Source organism: Pleurodeles waltl, chromosome 6 (assembly GCF_031143425.1).
Source record: "Pleurodeles waltl isolate 20211129_DDA chromosome 6, aPleWal1.hap1.20221129, whole genome shotgun sequence".
Classification (NCBI taxonomy): domain Eukaryota; kingdom Metazoa; phylum Chordata; class Amphibia; order Caudata; family Salamandridae; genus Pleurodeles; species Pleurodeles waltl.
The window spans coordinates 1,080,833,306-1,080,847,303 of record NC_090445.1 but is presented as its reverse complement, the minus strand read 5'-3'; the positions used below and the strand labels follow the sequence as shown (position 1 = coordinate 1,080,847,303).

The following is a 13,998-nucleotide window of genomic DNA, read 5'->3' as shown; positions in this document are numbered from 1 at the left end:
TTATACACGTTATTTTACAAAAGGTATGGAATGAAGTACTCCCACTCATGTTATTTGGAGTACTGCCTAACCATTAGGAAGCAGACTGAACGTGCACAACTCAAAAATAAAACAACTTTTTCAAACTGGAAAAATGAAGCTGTGTGGATACAAACCAACAGTGTCTTTGGATCATGGAGCCCACTTTGAGGTGTCCTTTCTGGCACCTAAGAACACCAAGGAACTCTAAAAATTACATCCCTTTTGGAAGCTGAAGAAGTGAGATCATGCCATGCTCCAGTGTGAGCCATGGTTACCAGAACCTCATGGTACCTTTTTAGGAAATAATTAATCTGTTCTGAATGGTTTGTGAATCTCATATTCTGATTTTACTTAGTCATGGTGGAAGAGAAGAAACCTGACTCAAAAACCTACTGAAGGTGGTACCAAGATGAGACATGAACAAGCTTCAGAATGATCTCATGTGGAACAAGTAACAATGGAAAAACTCCAGATTATAACCTGAATGCTTCACTCCAGAGACTGAACCCCAAGAGCCTGGTACTCATCCTTGATTGGCTGCATGCATGCAAAGCAAGCGTGAGTCGAATTGAAGAGACAGTCGAAGGGAGAGACTAAAGGGATTGTGGTCAACGAGCTACTTGGGGATCCCAAGGGTTACTCCACTATACATCTCCTTCAATTATTTGGACATTAGATCTACATCTAGTGATCCTCCTCTCAGCTGAGCAAAGGCTGTTCCCAAACATCTGGTAGGATCAAATAATTGAGAGCCCATGCAGCAGGTGTCATCTTTTTCCCGTTTGTGCAGCCCGAGGAGGGAATGGTTGAAGGATATTTTCATTAGTGCAAGGTTGTGGCCTGTAATTGAGAATATGGTTCACCAACCAAGTATTTGGCTACATGTGTGGAAAGGTGGGACTTTGGGAGTAAGAGGTATTCATGCTAGTATGGGAACTTTTATTCAAAAAAGTCAATGCAGTTGGGCTGTTAGGCTCTAGAGAAAGAAAATAGATTAGTTATGAAAATAGCTTTATTAGCTGACAGATTTCGTGATGAATTTAAAAACGAATAGGGACTCACTGGGAATAATTAACCCTGGACTCCAGAAAGGATGGTGTATTTCTTGCATTTCGTGGTCCTGAACTGTTTATGGTACTCCCCAGAACCATCTGGAAAAAAATATCCATACTCTATACATGTGGATAAATCTGTAGTATATAGTTTCAAGCAATAGTGTGCTTCTCATATTATGAAAAATAGTTACTAGATTAACTCATTATATTCTGTGGTTGGTGTAGCCTGATCAAATGGCAAATGAAAAAAACAAAAAATGAAACATGTTTAAATGCATATCTGTATGCAGGTACAGCATGAATTAAAAAAATCATCTTTTAAAAACAATGTACGTTTATAATGCCACTTCATTTAGCTCCCCATACCAGTATTCTTTCTGCTGTGTTCCCTGTAATATTAACAAGGGTCTGTCTCTCGAAGCTTGAACAACAAGTGTTAATATTACAAGAAACCGAGCAGAAAGAGGATTAGTACAGGGAAATACAGGACAATGAGATAAGTGATACCAGTGATTCATAGCAAACCAAGAAACTGATATGGATGCCTTCAAAGGGTCCACATCTGTCTAATGACTGCCATCATTCTCAAGGGATAATTCCTGTTGTTGTCTTGTGAGTTCATGCCTTTCCAATTACGGGCCCATGGTTAGGCCAGATTTATTTATACAACATTATGTGTGCCCTGAAGAAGTTTTTAGAACAAAACGCTTTAGCTGTGGCTCTGTCGCTTTTTTTAAAAGAATCTAATAAATATTTATGAATTGAACCATTTTTGCCCTGCCTGTATATGAGGCTTAATGGACTTTCCTTCTAGTGCGCTCCTGATTTCAAATTGTCAAAAAAATATTTCATTATATGCAGACAAACATAACTTTCCTGTACTCAGTTGTGAAACTTGGAAAGATACAAATGGGAAATACTTATATGCAATGCAGGTCTCTTTTGGTCATAATCGAATTTGGGTGTGTGAGTAGGTGAGTCCTAAGTAACTGGTTCAGTCTTAAAAACGACTTTTTAGATGGAACTAACCCCATTCCTAGTAGAAGTTGTAATTATTTTTTGCTGTCAATATGCGTGACCTGATGTGTTTTGACCCAGGAGATAAGGACGATGAAGATGACGAGGATGCTGATGACAAGGTGCAATCTTCTGGTATTTCAAATGGTAATCATGGGCGCACAGAAAGTCAAGAACACAATGAGGTGGATCACGGAGACTTTGAGATGGTGGTGAGTCTCTGCAGAATTATGAATGGTTTGAGTTTGAATCGTGCAGTGGCATCTATTTCCTTAGTGTTCCCCATCTGCCTCCCATTGTTTACTTTATATTATAAGAAGTGTGTACTTTAAGCTTCTTTTATGTTAAGTGCAACACTGCATATGTTTCCCACCATCTATATCTTGGAGGACAGAAGTGATAGTGTCAATAAAATGGTGTTTCTTTGCTGTCATAATACTACTGGTTGAATAACTGGCTGTTCCATCCTGCAGGACTTTCTGGTTTAAATCTGGTTCATAGACCCTGCTCTGGGGAGGAATTGCTTGGGTATGTATTCTAAAGTAAGGAATCTGCGGCTAGAAGTCTCGCTCAGATGAACAAGTTACTTACCTTTGGTAACGCCATATCTGGTAGAGCTTCTGTCTAACTGGGGATTCTTTGCTGACCCTCCCATCTTCCTCAGTCTGAGAACAGGCTTCTACGGACATGGCTATTCCCTTAGTTCCACATACCAGTGGTCAGTGTTCTTTGTAGCTCGATGCTCCTAGCATGCTAAGTTGTAAAAAGAAACTAAGATCAGCGTGCTGGGGTGGTCCCTTTATAGACACTGCACATGTCAATTCCAGCATGGACGAAGTCAGCGACATCAATGTGAGCCGAATGACACCACCTTCTTGTTTGCAGGATTCCTACTCCTGAAACATTTCCAGATCCAGTCTAACGCCTGGGAATAATTCTAAGGTAATGATTCAGCAGCTGGATAGTCTCTTCGAGGTACAAGGTAAGAAACTTGTTCGTTGAGCAACAAAGTCCCAGGGCACATGTTCAGTTAAGGCACTTATCTGCTCTGCAGACCTAATATTCCAAAGGCAGTCTGGAATATCCCATAACCAATTATGGGAAATTGATAGGAAAACTCAAAACCAAAAAGTCATGTAATATATGAGCTTTTTTTTGTAAGATTTAGGACTTTGTGTTGAGAACAGATTTGTGTCAGACCAACCAGCAAACTTTAATTTCCATAAAGTCGCAATTTTTTTTTTTTTTTTTATTCTTCTAGACTGCAGCTCTCTCTCTGTCAAGATTATTAGATCATCCCAAGAAAAGAAAGTAATCATAATCCACAACAGATAACTTTGGCATTAAATTATCATATCATGAGGCCATATGTTTGACATCTAGATGGTATTAACTCCACTCATCTAAGGTCAATTAAGTGGAATGCTCGTTTTTAATCACAGATTAATATTAAGTGAACAAAACTTTATATATGTTTATTTTTCTAAACCATCTATTAACTGTATTAATGATTAGGAAAATCTGTTATACTATATATTTTATTTCATTTCTTCAAATATAACTAGGAGGTGCCACGTACTATTACCAAAAATAGGAACCATCTGAAGCTTTTAGTCAAAAGAAATCATCGGAAAGTATTAAGAAAACTATTAAAAGATTCTGAGATCTAGATTGAGAGACCTTTCAATAAAAAAGTGAAAAGAGGCGGTTTTGGGATGAAATACAGCAGCTATGTAGGCAATCTCAGGATGTGGCCTGGACAAAACTGCACCCCTCTATCAAATCCCGCACATGGAGATTATTTTGAACTTTAGTTGGACTGGACACCAAGTCTGTAAAACCGGCAAACTATTTCTGTGTAGCTCACGAGGAATGAAATAAGCACGTAGATAATCTATATGAGTTCCACTTTATTGGAGCCACCAAGTTATCATAGCCCTGACCTTTGTATCACTAAAGAGAAAATAAAGGTGTTAATAAGAAAATCTTGCTATTTGAGAGCTGCGAGTCCGAATGGGATACCGACTGATGTGGTTAAAGCTGACCTGCTCTTGACTGAATTACTTTCTTTAGATTTTTGGAATCTGGAAATCTCCCTCCCTTCTGGCGCGGGGCTAACATACACCCACTAAATAAAAAGGGTTTAAAGCAGACCCCAAGTAATTTTCTTCTTACTGTTATGTAGAATGCTGAAGGAAGGCTTTTTGCAAGATTTTTATGTAATAGCTTATTACGATGGGTGTCAGACTTTAACCTACCGACCATTAATAACATCATTGCACTGAAATTACATAGTCAGCAAAACCTTAAAATGAAACCACAATATGTACGCTTGTTATATTGATTCATCGGCTTTCAATAGTTAATCAACAAAAACTCTTGGAATAATTGATCAAACTTGGTTACATTTTAAGCTGACAAAAATGTCTTGTCTCCATAAAATAACTACAGCAAATGTAATGAAACAGGGATGTATTTTAACGCAATTACTCTTTTCACTGCATTGCAAACTTATCAAAACACTTAAATGCTCCAGGGGGATTAACCTCCAAACTAGGAGGCAAACCAATACTTAGCATATTCTGATATTAACCCCATCGGCACAATCGCATTTACAGAATTTACAGGAATTTAACATTGAAAATGACTTAAAGAGTATTCCCAGTAAATCAAAGATTATGATCTTTGGGAAAGACCGGAATGATGATAAATGAACAATCGAGGGCCACACTCAGGAAGTAGTACCGTCATACCATTACTTGGACGACCTAATAGTTAACAGACTTAGCTGGATAAGTCATCTTTCCAATCTAAAAACAAAGGCTCAGGAAGTATCACTGTCAAACAATTCATGAGAGTTTACGGAGCAGGGGTCTGTCAATCTCTAAGGGTGCTGGAAACAAAAATAGTATCTACTGTACTGACCATTAGCTCTTCCTGAAACATCCATTAGCAATCTGGACAAAATCTATATAAAACAGCTCAGATCTTTATTGAATCCTAATTCTTCAATTTCTCAGTGCAAATTGCGGTTAGAATTATCTTTGACATCATTAACGGTATATGTTCCATTTTGACTGCTGTAGACCATCAACAGATTGCTCATTTTATCTGTGGACTTTACTCAACTAAGTTGACACCATAACTGCCACTTCTTCCTAAAAAAAAAAAAAAAAAAGTATTTTTTGTTGATCGTCAATAAACACACATACAAAATTGGCCAATTACACTTTTTTCACCTAAAACTAAGTGTTACGGTTTTTTAAATGCACTCAGAATGTAGCTTTTCGGAGTGGGCAAGGGGGATATGGGTTTAGAATACAATGAATAATATTGACTATTCTTTCCTCCTTGTCTGTTGATTATTTCATATTCCCCTCTAGGCTCCCAATGTTGCGGCACTAGTTGAACCCCATATCATAACTACATTTGGTGATTACTTCAAAGTTGCAGTTAATCTAATAATAGGTCTCACAATTCCTTCTTGTGTTTTCAAAGAAGGTCAATCGTGACCATTATTAGTTCGGGTTCTATTTTTATTTGTTATGCTAGACATTACTTATTGTTCATAGTAAAAGCTGTCTACTTTTGCTAGATTTAGTACATTGTACACCAGAAAGTTATTGTCTTGTGAGCCTTCATTCACTGTGTGTGTAATTTCTTAAGGTTCTGTGATATAGCCATTATAGTTGGGGGGCTATTCTATACCTTCGTGTAGACATTTGTTGGTTTATACATGTTCTTCAAACATTGTTTTGAAAAAATATATGGTTTAAAGACATAATGTCACCCTCACAGACACCCTATATCAGTGGTTCCCAAACTTTTGACTTCGTTGGACCCCACCTTTATCATTACTGGAACCTTGGGACCCACAGTGAATCATTATTGGAATCCAGGGACCACCCACTAAGTTATTGGTGAAAGCTGGGCACCCAATCTGTTAGGATTACTTAATTTTCTAAGCAGTCATGGACCCCCCTGAGGAGGCTCTGTGGACTCCCACGGGTCCCGTGAACACAGGTTGGGAAACACTGCCCTATATTATGGCTCTGGGTACCTCCACCCTGACCCCGTATACCACTCCATTTTATTTTTCATCCCTGAGGACCGTGTCCACTTACCTTAAATGGCAGCCCCAACTTTCTGGTCACGTTGCAGCCAGCCAATCACAGCATTCCTTTTGGCACGTTGTAAGGAAATGCCTCCTTGGAATGGTTACCCCCTAACTTTTTGCCTTTGCTGATGCTAAGTTTTGATTGAAAGTGTGCTGGGACCCTGCTAACCAGGCCCGGCACCAGTTTTCTTTCCCTAAACTGTACCTTTGCTCCCAGAATTGGCACAGCCCTGGCACTCATATAAGTCCCTTGTAACTGGTACCCCTGGTACCAAGGGCCCTGATGCCAGGCAAGGTCTCTAAGGGCTGCAGCATGTCTTAAGCCACCTGGGGACTCCTCACTCAGCACATGCACACTGCCTCACAGCTTGTGTGTACTGGTGGGGAGAAAATGACTAAGTAGACATGGCACTCCCCTCATAGTGTCATGCCAACCTCACTCTGCCTGTGGCATAGGTAAGTCACCCCTCTAGCAGGCTTTACAGCTTAAGGCAGGGTGCACAATACCACAGGTGAGGGCATATGTGCATGAGCACTATGCCCCTACAGTGTCTAAGCAAAACCTTAGACATTGTAAGTGCAGGGTAGCCATAAGAGTATATGGTCGGGGAGTTTTGTTACAGCGCCCCATGGCATCCCAGCTAGTGGAGATGCCTGCCCCTCCGGCCACTGCCCCCACTTTTGGGAGCAAGGCTGGAGGAGATAATCTACACTCCCAGACCTAAACACACCCCTAAATTTAGCATTTAGGGGCACCCCAGATCTCAGGAAATCAGGTTCCTGCAACCTGAAGAAACAAGGACTGCTGACCTACATGCCTGCAGAGAAGAGGGAAGACGACAACTGCTTTGGCCCCAGCCCTACCGGCCTGTCTCCTGATTCAAAAACCTGCAACCAGCGAAGCATCCGACAGGGACAAGTGACCTCTGAAGCCTCGGAGGACTACCCTGGACTAAAGGACCAAGAATCTCCAGTGAGCAGCGGCTCTGCTCAAAACCAGAAGCTTCTTTGCAACAAAGAAGCAACTTTGAAAGACTTCACATTTCCTGCCAGAAGCGTGAAACTTCACACTCTGCACCTGAAACCCCTGGCTCGAGATCCAGAGACAAACACCACAGGGAGGACTTCCCGGCCACAGCGAGCCCATGAGTAGCCTGAGACAACCAAACCCCCCCCCCCCCCCCCCCAGCCCCCACAGCGACGCCTGCAGAGAGAATCCAGAGGCTCCCCATGACCGCAACTGCCTGTAACAAGGGACCCGACGCCTGGAACCAGCACTGCACCCGCAGACCCCAGGACCTGAAGGAACCGAACCTCAGCACAGGAGTGACCCCCAGGCGACCCTCTGCCTAGCCCAGGTGGTGGCTGTCCTGGGTCCTTCCATTGATTCCTATCTGAAACCCGATGCTTGCTTTGCACACTGTACCCGGCTGCCCCTGTGCTGCTGAGGGTGTGTTGTGTGTGCCTACTTATATCTCAACCCCCCCGTGCTCCACAAAACCCCCCTGGTCGGCTCCCCGAGGTACTTACCTGCTGGCAGACTGGGAACCAGAACACCCCTGTTCTCCATAGGCGCCTATGTGTTTGACCTCTGCACCTGACCGGCCCTGAGCTGCTGGTGTGGTAACTTTGGGGTTGCCTTGAACCCCCAACGGTGGGCTGCCTATGCCCAGGAACTGAGACTTATAAGTGTTTTACTTACCTCACAAACTAATCTTTCCTTACCTCCCCCAGGAACTGTTGATATTTGCACTGTGTCCACTTTTAAAATAGCTTATTACCATTTTAACAGAGACTGTATATGATATTGCTTTTATTCAAAGTTCCTAACTTACATGTGTTTACTTCAAATCTTGAACCTGTGGTTCTAAAAATAAGCTAAGAAAATATATTTTAAAAAACCTGTTGGCCTGGAGTAAGTCTTTGAGTGTGTGTTCCTCATTTGTTGCCTGTGTGTGCAACAAATGCTTAACACTACCCTCTGATAAGCCTACTGCTCGACCACACTACCACAAAATAGAGCATTAGAATGATCTAATTTTGCAACTATCTTACCTCTAAGGGGAATCCTTGGACTCTGTGCACACTATTTCCTACTTTGAAATAGTATATACAGAGCCATTGTATTCCATGAAGATTTGTCAGTGTCAAAGATATAGGCAAATGCATAAAGAACAGATGATGGACGGAATGCTGAACAATGCAAACATTCTCCCCCAGTCACAAAGATGTGGGTTTAATCCATCGTTTTTTTGCTCATCACGCCAACCCAGTTTGGACCCAGCCATATGCAAATCAGTTTTGACCTTGTTCCTCATGGGAACAGTCCAGCCCGAGATAGATAGATAGATAGATAGATATATATATTTTTATATATATATATATATATGTTCAATGGCATGTGTAGCTGCAGATACACATGCTTTGCACATCCCGCCATCTAGTGTTGGGCTTGGAGTGTTACAAGTTGTTTTTCTTCGAAGAAGTCTTTTCGAGTCACGAGATCGAGGGACTCCTCCCATTTCGGCTCCATTGCGCATGGGCGTCGACTCCATCTTATATTGTTTTCTTTCCGCCATCGGGTTCGGACGTGTTCCTTTTCGCGCCGCACTTCGGTTCGGAAAGTTAGTGAAAAAACTCAGAAAATTCAACGGTATTGTTTGCGTTCGGTATCGGGTTAGCTACAACAGATCGACACCGAATTCGGGAGAGCTCCAGCGACCCTTCAGGGTTTTCGATTCCCCGCCGGGGCCTGGTCGGCCCGACCGCGTGCGTCTTCAAGGCTAATGGAATGGACCCCATTCCGCTTCTGCCCCGAATGTCACAACAAGTATCCTTACACAGATCAGCATCTGGTCTGTAATTTGTGTTTGTCGCCAGAACACAAAGAGGATACCTGTGAGGCCTGTCGAGCATTTCGGTCCAGAAAGACTTTAAGGGACCGAAGAGCAAGAAGATTACAGATGGCGTCGGTGTCAACAGGACTAAAACACATGGAGGAAGAAGAGGAAGCCTTCTCCATCGAGGATTCGGACTCAGAAGAGGTCGATCCTGAACAGACGCAGAAAACTGTGAGTAAGACGTCGACACACAAGACTCGCGTAAAAACCAGTAAAGCCCAGGGGACGCCACCGCCAACAAGCCATGGCTTAACCCGAAAAATAGGTGACCGGGCATCGGCACCGAAAAAGGGCATGCATGTGTCGAAGTCATCCGACTCCGTTCGAGGTACCGGCACAGAGCACACTCGACCCCGAGACACCGGGTCAGAGCAATCTCGGCACCGAGACAGCGGCACCGAACCAAGTCGGCACCAAGAAATCTGTACGCCGAAGAGCAAAAAAGTGTCGTCGGAACCGAAAAAAGCAGCCGAAAAGGTTTTGATACCGAAACATCCGGCCTCGGAACCGAAATCAAGTTCCTACATAGAGGAACAAGGCCTGTCCTCACAAATGAAAACACATAGATTTGGACAGGAACTGGAGACAATGGAGCCAGACTACACCCAAAGAAGGCTCCACATCCAAAAGGAAACGGGGAAGATCAGCACTCTCCCTCCGATTCGAATGAAACGCAAACTTGCCTTCCAGGAGAAAGACAAGCAGCCACAGGCAAAGGTGGCTAAACAAGTAACCCCGCCACCGTCTCCACAACGCTCTCCGCAGCAGCCACAGGCAAAGGTGGCTAAACAAGTAACCCCGCCACCGTCTCCACAACGCTCTCCGCAACCATCACCGGTAGCCACTCCACCAATTATGCAATCCCCAACTCATACAGGGATGAGTCAGGATGATCCAGACGCGTGGGATCTTTATGATGCGCCAGTGTCAGATAACAGTCCCGACTGTTATCCAGCTAGACTGTCACCACCGGAGGACAGTACCGCTTACGCACAGGTGGTGTCAAGAGCAGCGGCGTTTCATAATGTCAGCTTGCATGCTATTTGAAGACTTTTAATGGTCTAATTTTGCATACCCATCTCTGGGGAGAGTATGACATTGGTATCTGGTTCTGAAGTAAGAAATCTGTGGGTAGATGTCTCGATCAGGTAAACAGTTACCTTCAGGAACACAATTTGTAGTAGAGACAGGATGTAGCAGCAGACTTCTTAACCACTCTTCCATCCTCCCTGCTCTGTGAAGTGAATCCTCTTTTGTCTCAAAGATTTCATTATGGAAATTCATATCCTGAATTGAGAACTCAGTGACTATTTGACACAGGGGTGTCTTTTATTTTAGCACACTGATTGATAGGCAGCTTCTATATGTGGCTTCCCATTTTGAGCGCAGAAAAGTAGTTGTTGAAGAAACTGACAGCACTGCATTGGAGAGGATGTTTTCTGGACTCCTTTAACGTCACATCCGGAGGACGTCAATACAGAGTCACGTGACGCCCTCTTTAAATGCGCAGATGTGCTGGGGAAAAAGCTTCCGGATCTAGTCTTGTGCCTGGGAAGGATTCTAAAGTAAGGAATATGTGGCCAGATCCTGCCTCTCCCAGATAATGTGTTATCGAAGGTAAGTAACTTGTTGGTTTTGCCATTGACAAGCGTTGTGCTGGTCAGGCTATTGCATATCCGTGGGCTGTAAATTATACTTGAAGGAGTCATTGTTTTGTGTTCTATCTTGCAAAATGGGATGGCATAGTTATCTTGGAAGCAAATGTGTTTTCACCTCTTTTCTGGGCTCTAGGTTTTCCTAGTTATTTTTGGCAGATAGTGGTTTGTACTGAGATTGACTTCAGTAATGTTTTACGATGATCCATAGAGCTTGCCTGGAATGCAGTTTCCTGTATTATTTGTATAGCTTGAATTAATGTATAGGTATACTGCTCCTTTCCCTTGGGAGGCTTTGTGGAGAGTAGAAAGTGCTTTGAATATTACTCACCTATGTATAGTTAGCCAGTAAAGTTATTGGAGCACGGATTCATGCATTCCCTAGGGTGGAGGTGAAGGAAGAGTCTGGCTGCAGGACTTTGGATTAGTTCTATGTTACATTTACTGAAACTTGGCGTGCAGGATAGCCGTTTGGCTTAGTCAAGCTTGGAGAGTGAATGTGTGGATTGTAGTTTTAGTTGGTATCCAAGGTATGAGAAGATACGTCACAGTGTTCATTATGTAGAAGGTGCTTTCTGTGATCTTTTTGACATTGTGGAATCAAGGATAGGTCTGAATACATTACCACTAACATTTGATCTCTGTGTTGTGCTTTTTGTAGTTGCACACTATCCATACTTTTATGCCACAAAGGCAGTTGTCATGTGTCAACCTGTGGAGGTCCTTTGGGTCATTGATTTTTTGAACTATTTGTATCAGATGTATAGTTGTAACAAGTGAGTTTTAAAGATCTAATGTCTGTTAAAGAGGTTACGTTGATTTTGAGTAAGGGAGATCTGATAAACACCTGAGGGATGCCACAATATTGGAAGTGAGCAACTGATGCTAGGTAGACCAAGCTCTGCTTGTCTTTGAGGTATGAAACAATCCATTTCAGAGCACTTCATATGTTAGAAGTTGGAGTCTGTGTACTAATGTATGCTGGTGGACAGTGTTAAATGTTGCTAATAAGTATAGAAGCTATAGGCTGGTTACTCTGTTCTTGTCCATTGTGAATTTTAGGTCATCCCACATGGGTACAGGGCTGACTCTGTTACTTTACCTGGTCTGAATTCAGATTGGTCAGTCTTTTTTGTCAATACATTTGGAAAACTGAATAAAAACTGCTCTTTCAAATATTTTTTTAAGGAGGGACCATTCGATATTGTTAGTTTGGATGTGTTGTGATTCTTCTTTTGTAATGGTCTAACAAACTAGGCTTTCACCTAGGAAATATCCTATTTCGAGGTACTTGATGAGTATGCGTGTAGCTATCTTCCCTGTGCTGGTGTGAAGAATAACTTTAAAGATGTTTGGAGGTGCGGAGTCTAAAGGTGATCCTGATGGTCTTCTTGTGATGATAGTGTGGAATTCTTTCTCTGAAATAGTACTAAAAGTATTAAGTAGCAGAACACTAATGTTGTCCCTCTTTGTGGTGACTGTCGTGTAGTAGGGAGAGTGTTAACAGTGTTTTCCTTAAGATCATTTGCTGCTTTTTAAATTTTTGACATTAGTAACGTGGAGATTTTGTAACAGAAGGATAGTGATTACGGTGTATCTGTGTTCTCTTCCAGGGGATCCTCATCAATAGTCATAAACATTGAATATTCCCGCCCTTGTGCGGGGACCCCAGAGCATATATAAAATACACACATATTAACATGTGTAAAAAACAGCAATGCAGGCTATAATGTTAAAAACAGGCTAAAATGCTTTATTTCTATAAAGTTTTTTTTTATTTTTTATTTTTTTATATTATAAAGCTACAATAGAGAATAAATATCTACCCAAGCCCCTCAAACTAGGCTTAGGGAAGTAAGCAGCAGCAAACTCTAGAGAAAAAGAGAAAAAACTGCATTGAAAAACAATGAAGCATTCTTAGCCAATAGGCTGCATGCAGGTTAACACAGGAGAACCATAAAAACTTTGGCACCGTGCCTTTAAGACCCTGAGCACCTCCAGTATCCCACCATGCCTCAGGGGTGAAGGAAAGGTGACAGTTGGTTCACAGTTAGGTCAGTTCTTTTTTCCGGCTTCTTCTGAGAGGATCCTGGAGCATTGAGCTCTCAGTTTTTCTGAGTTTTTCTCAGAAAAATTCTTTAAAAAAGCGTTTTTTCATTTTTCACTCGACAAATAATATCTTTGTCTGAGCTAGGAAGGTTTTTTCTGACAGAAAAATGCCTTCTGTTTTTGTCAAATGCCCTGCTTGTGGGAAGAAGGCGGCCCAGTCAGATCCCCACTCTCTGTGCATAGTGTGCCTTCCTCAGAGTCACTGCCCTGACACTTGTAAGTACTGCAAGAACATGTCTAGGAGGACTCTGAAAGACAGAGAGAAGATCCGACTTCATGGGCTTCAGGAGAGGAAAAGAACATCGTCTTCCTCACTTCCCAGACAGCCAGAAGGCCATTCTCAGGAGAGAATGGCCCGGTCGACGTCGACAGGTAGGAAAGTGCCTGTTTCTTCACCGTCGACGTCGTCGCTACCACCGCGGCATAGATCGCCATCGACGGCGACACACCCGACGTCGAAGGGAACGGCGTCGAGGGAACATCAGAGCAGGGGCAGGTCTCCGTCGACGGCAACCCGCCGATCGACGTCGAGCCATCGCCGGCGTGCCCGGTCGCCGCCAAAGGCTGTGCGCCCCCCGACGTCAGGACACACAACGTCGAGATCACCACGACGGCACGAGAAACATCCGCCGTCGACCTCCCATCGCTCCACGTCGAGGCACATGACGGCGAGCAGGTCGAGGTCCAAGGAGCGTCGTTCGACGTCAAGACACTCAACGTCGAGGCACTCAACGTCGAGGCAGGACCAACCGGCTGGGCGCCCTTCGACGTCGAAACAGCCATCGACGCAGGTTTTACCTGTCCCACAGGGAGCAGAACATCGCCCCACGCCAGACAAGGCGCCATCTCCAGTGGTCTCCATACCGAGCGACTCTTCTCGGTCAAGAGCGGCATCATCTGGGCATGTCTCGCCCATCAATTTATCTCCGAGATGGCTGGAGAGCCTCAACAGACCAGCGGCCTCCCCAGATTCGCAGTATTCGCGAATGTACTCACCTACTGCCTCCCTGCCAAGAACGCCATCACCGACAGCCAGGGCAGAACGGGCTCGTTCAGCTCCTCGACAACCAACCGCGAGGCCTAGATGCTCTGCTACAGCGTCTCGCAGCAGATCTCGCTCTCAA

The 13,998-nt window shown here is 43.4% G+C and overlaps 1 protein-coding gene across 17 annotated transcripts in view; it reads left to right on the top strand.

The window, feature by feature from the left end:
- UBR4 (ubiquitin protein ligase E3 component n-recognin 4) overlaps positions 1-13,998 on the top strand; it is a 1,862,787-nt gene that overhangs the window by 1,212,041 nt on the left and 636,748 nt on the right. For 15 of the 17 annotated variants that reach the window (XM_069240131.1, XM_069240143.1, XM_069240141.1 and 12 more), the window contains one exon: positions 2,175-2,305. In XM_069240131.1, the coding sequence (XP_069096232.1) occupies positions 2,175-2,305 (131 nt within the window). The remainder of the gene's footprint in view (positions 1-2,174; positions 2,306-13,998) is intronic. The other 2 variants (XM_069240138.1, XM_069240130.1) reach the window with 1 other exon arrangement.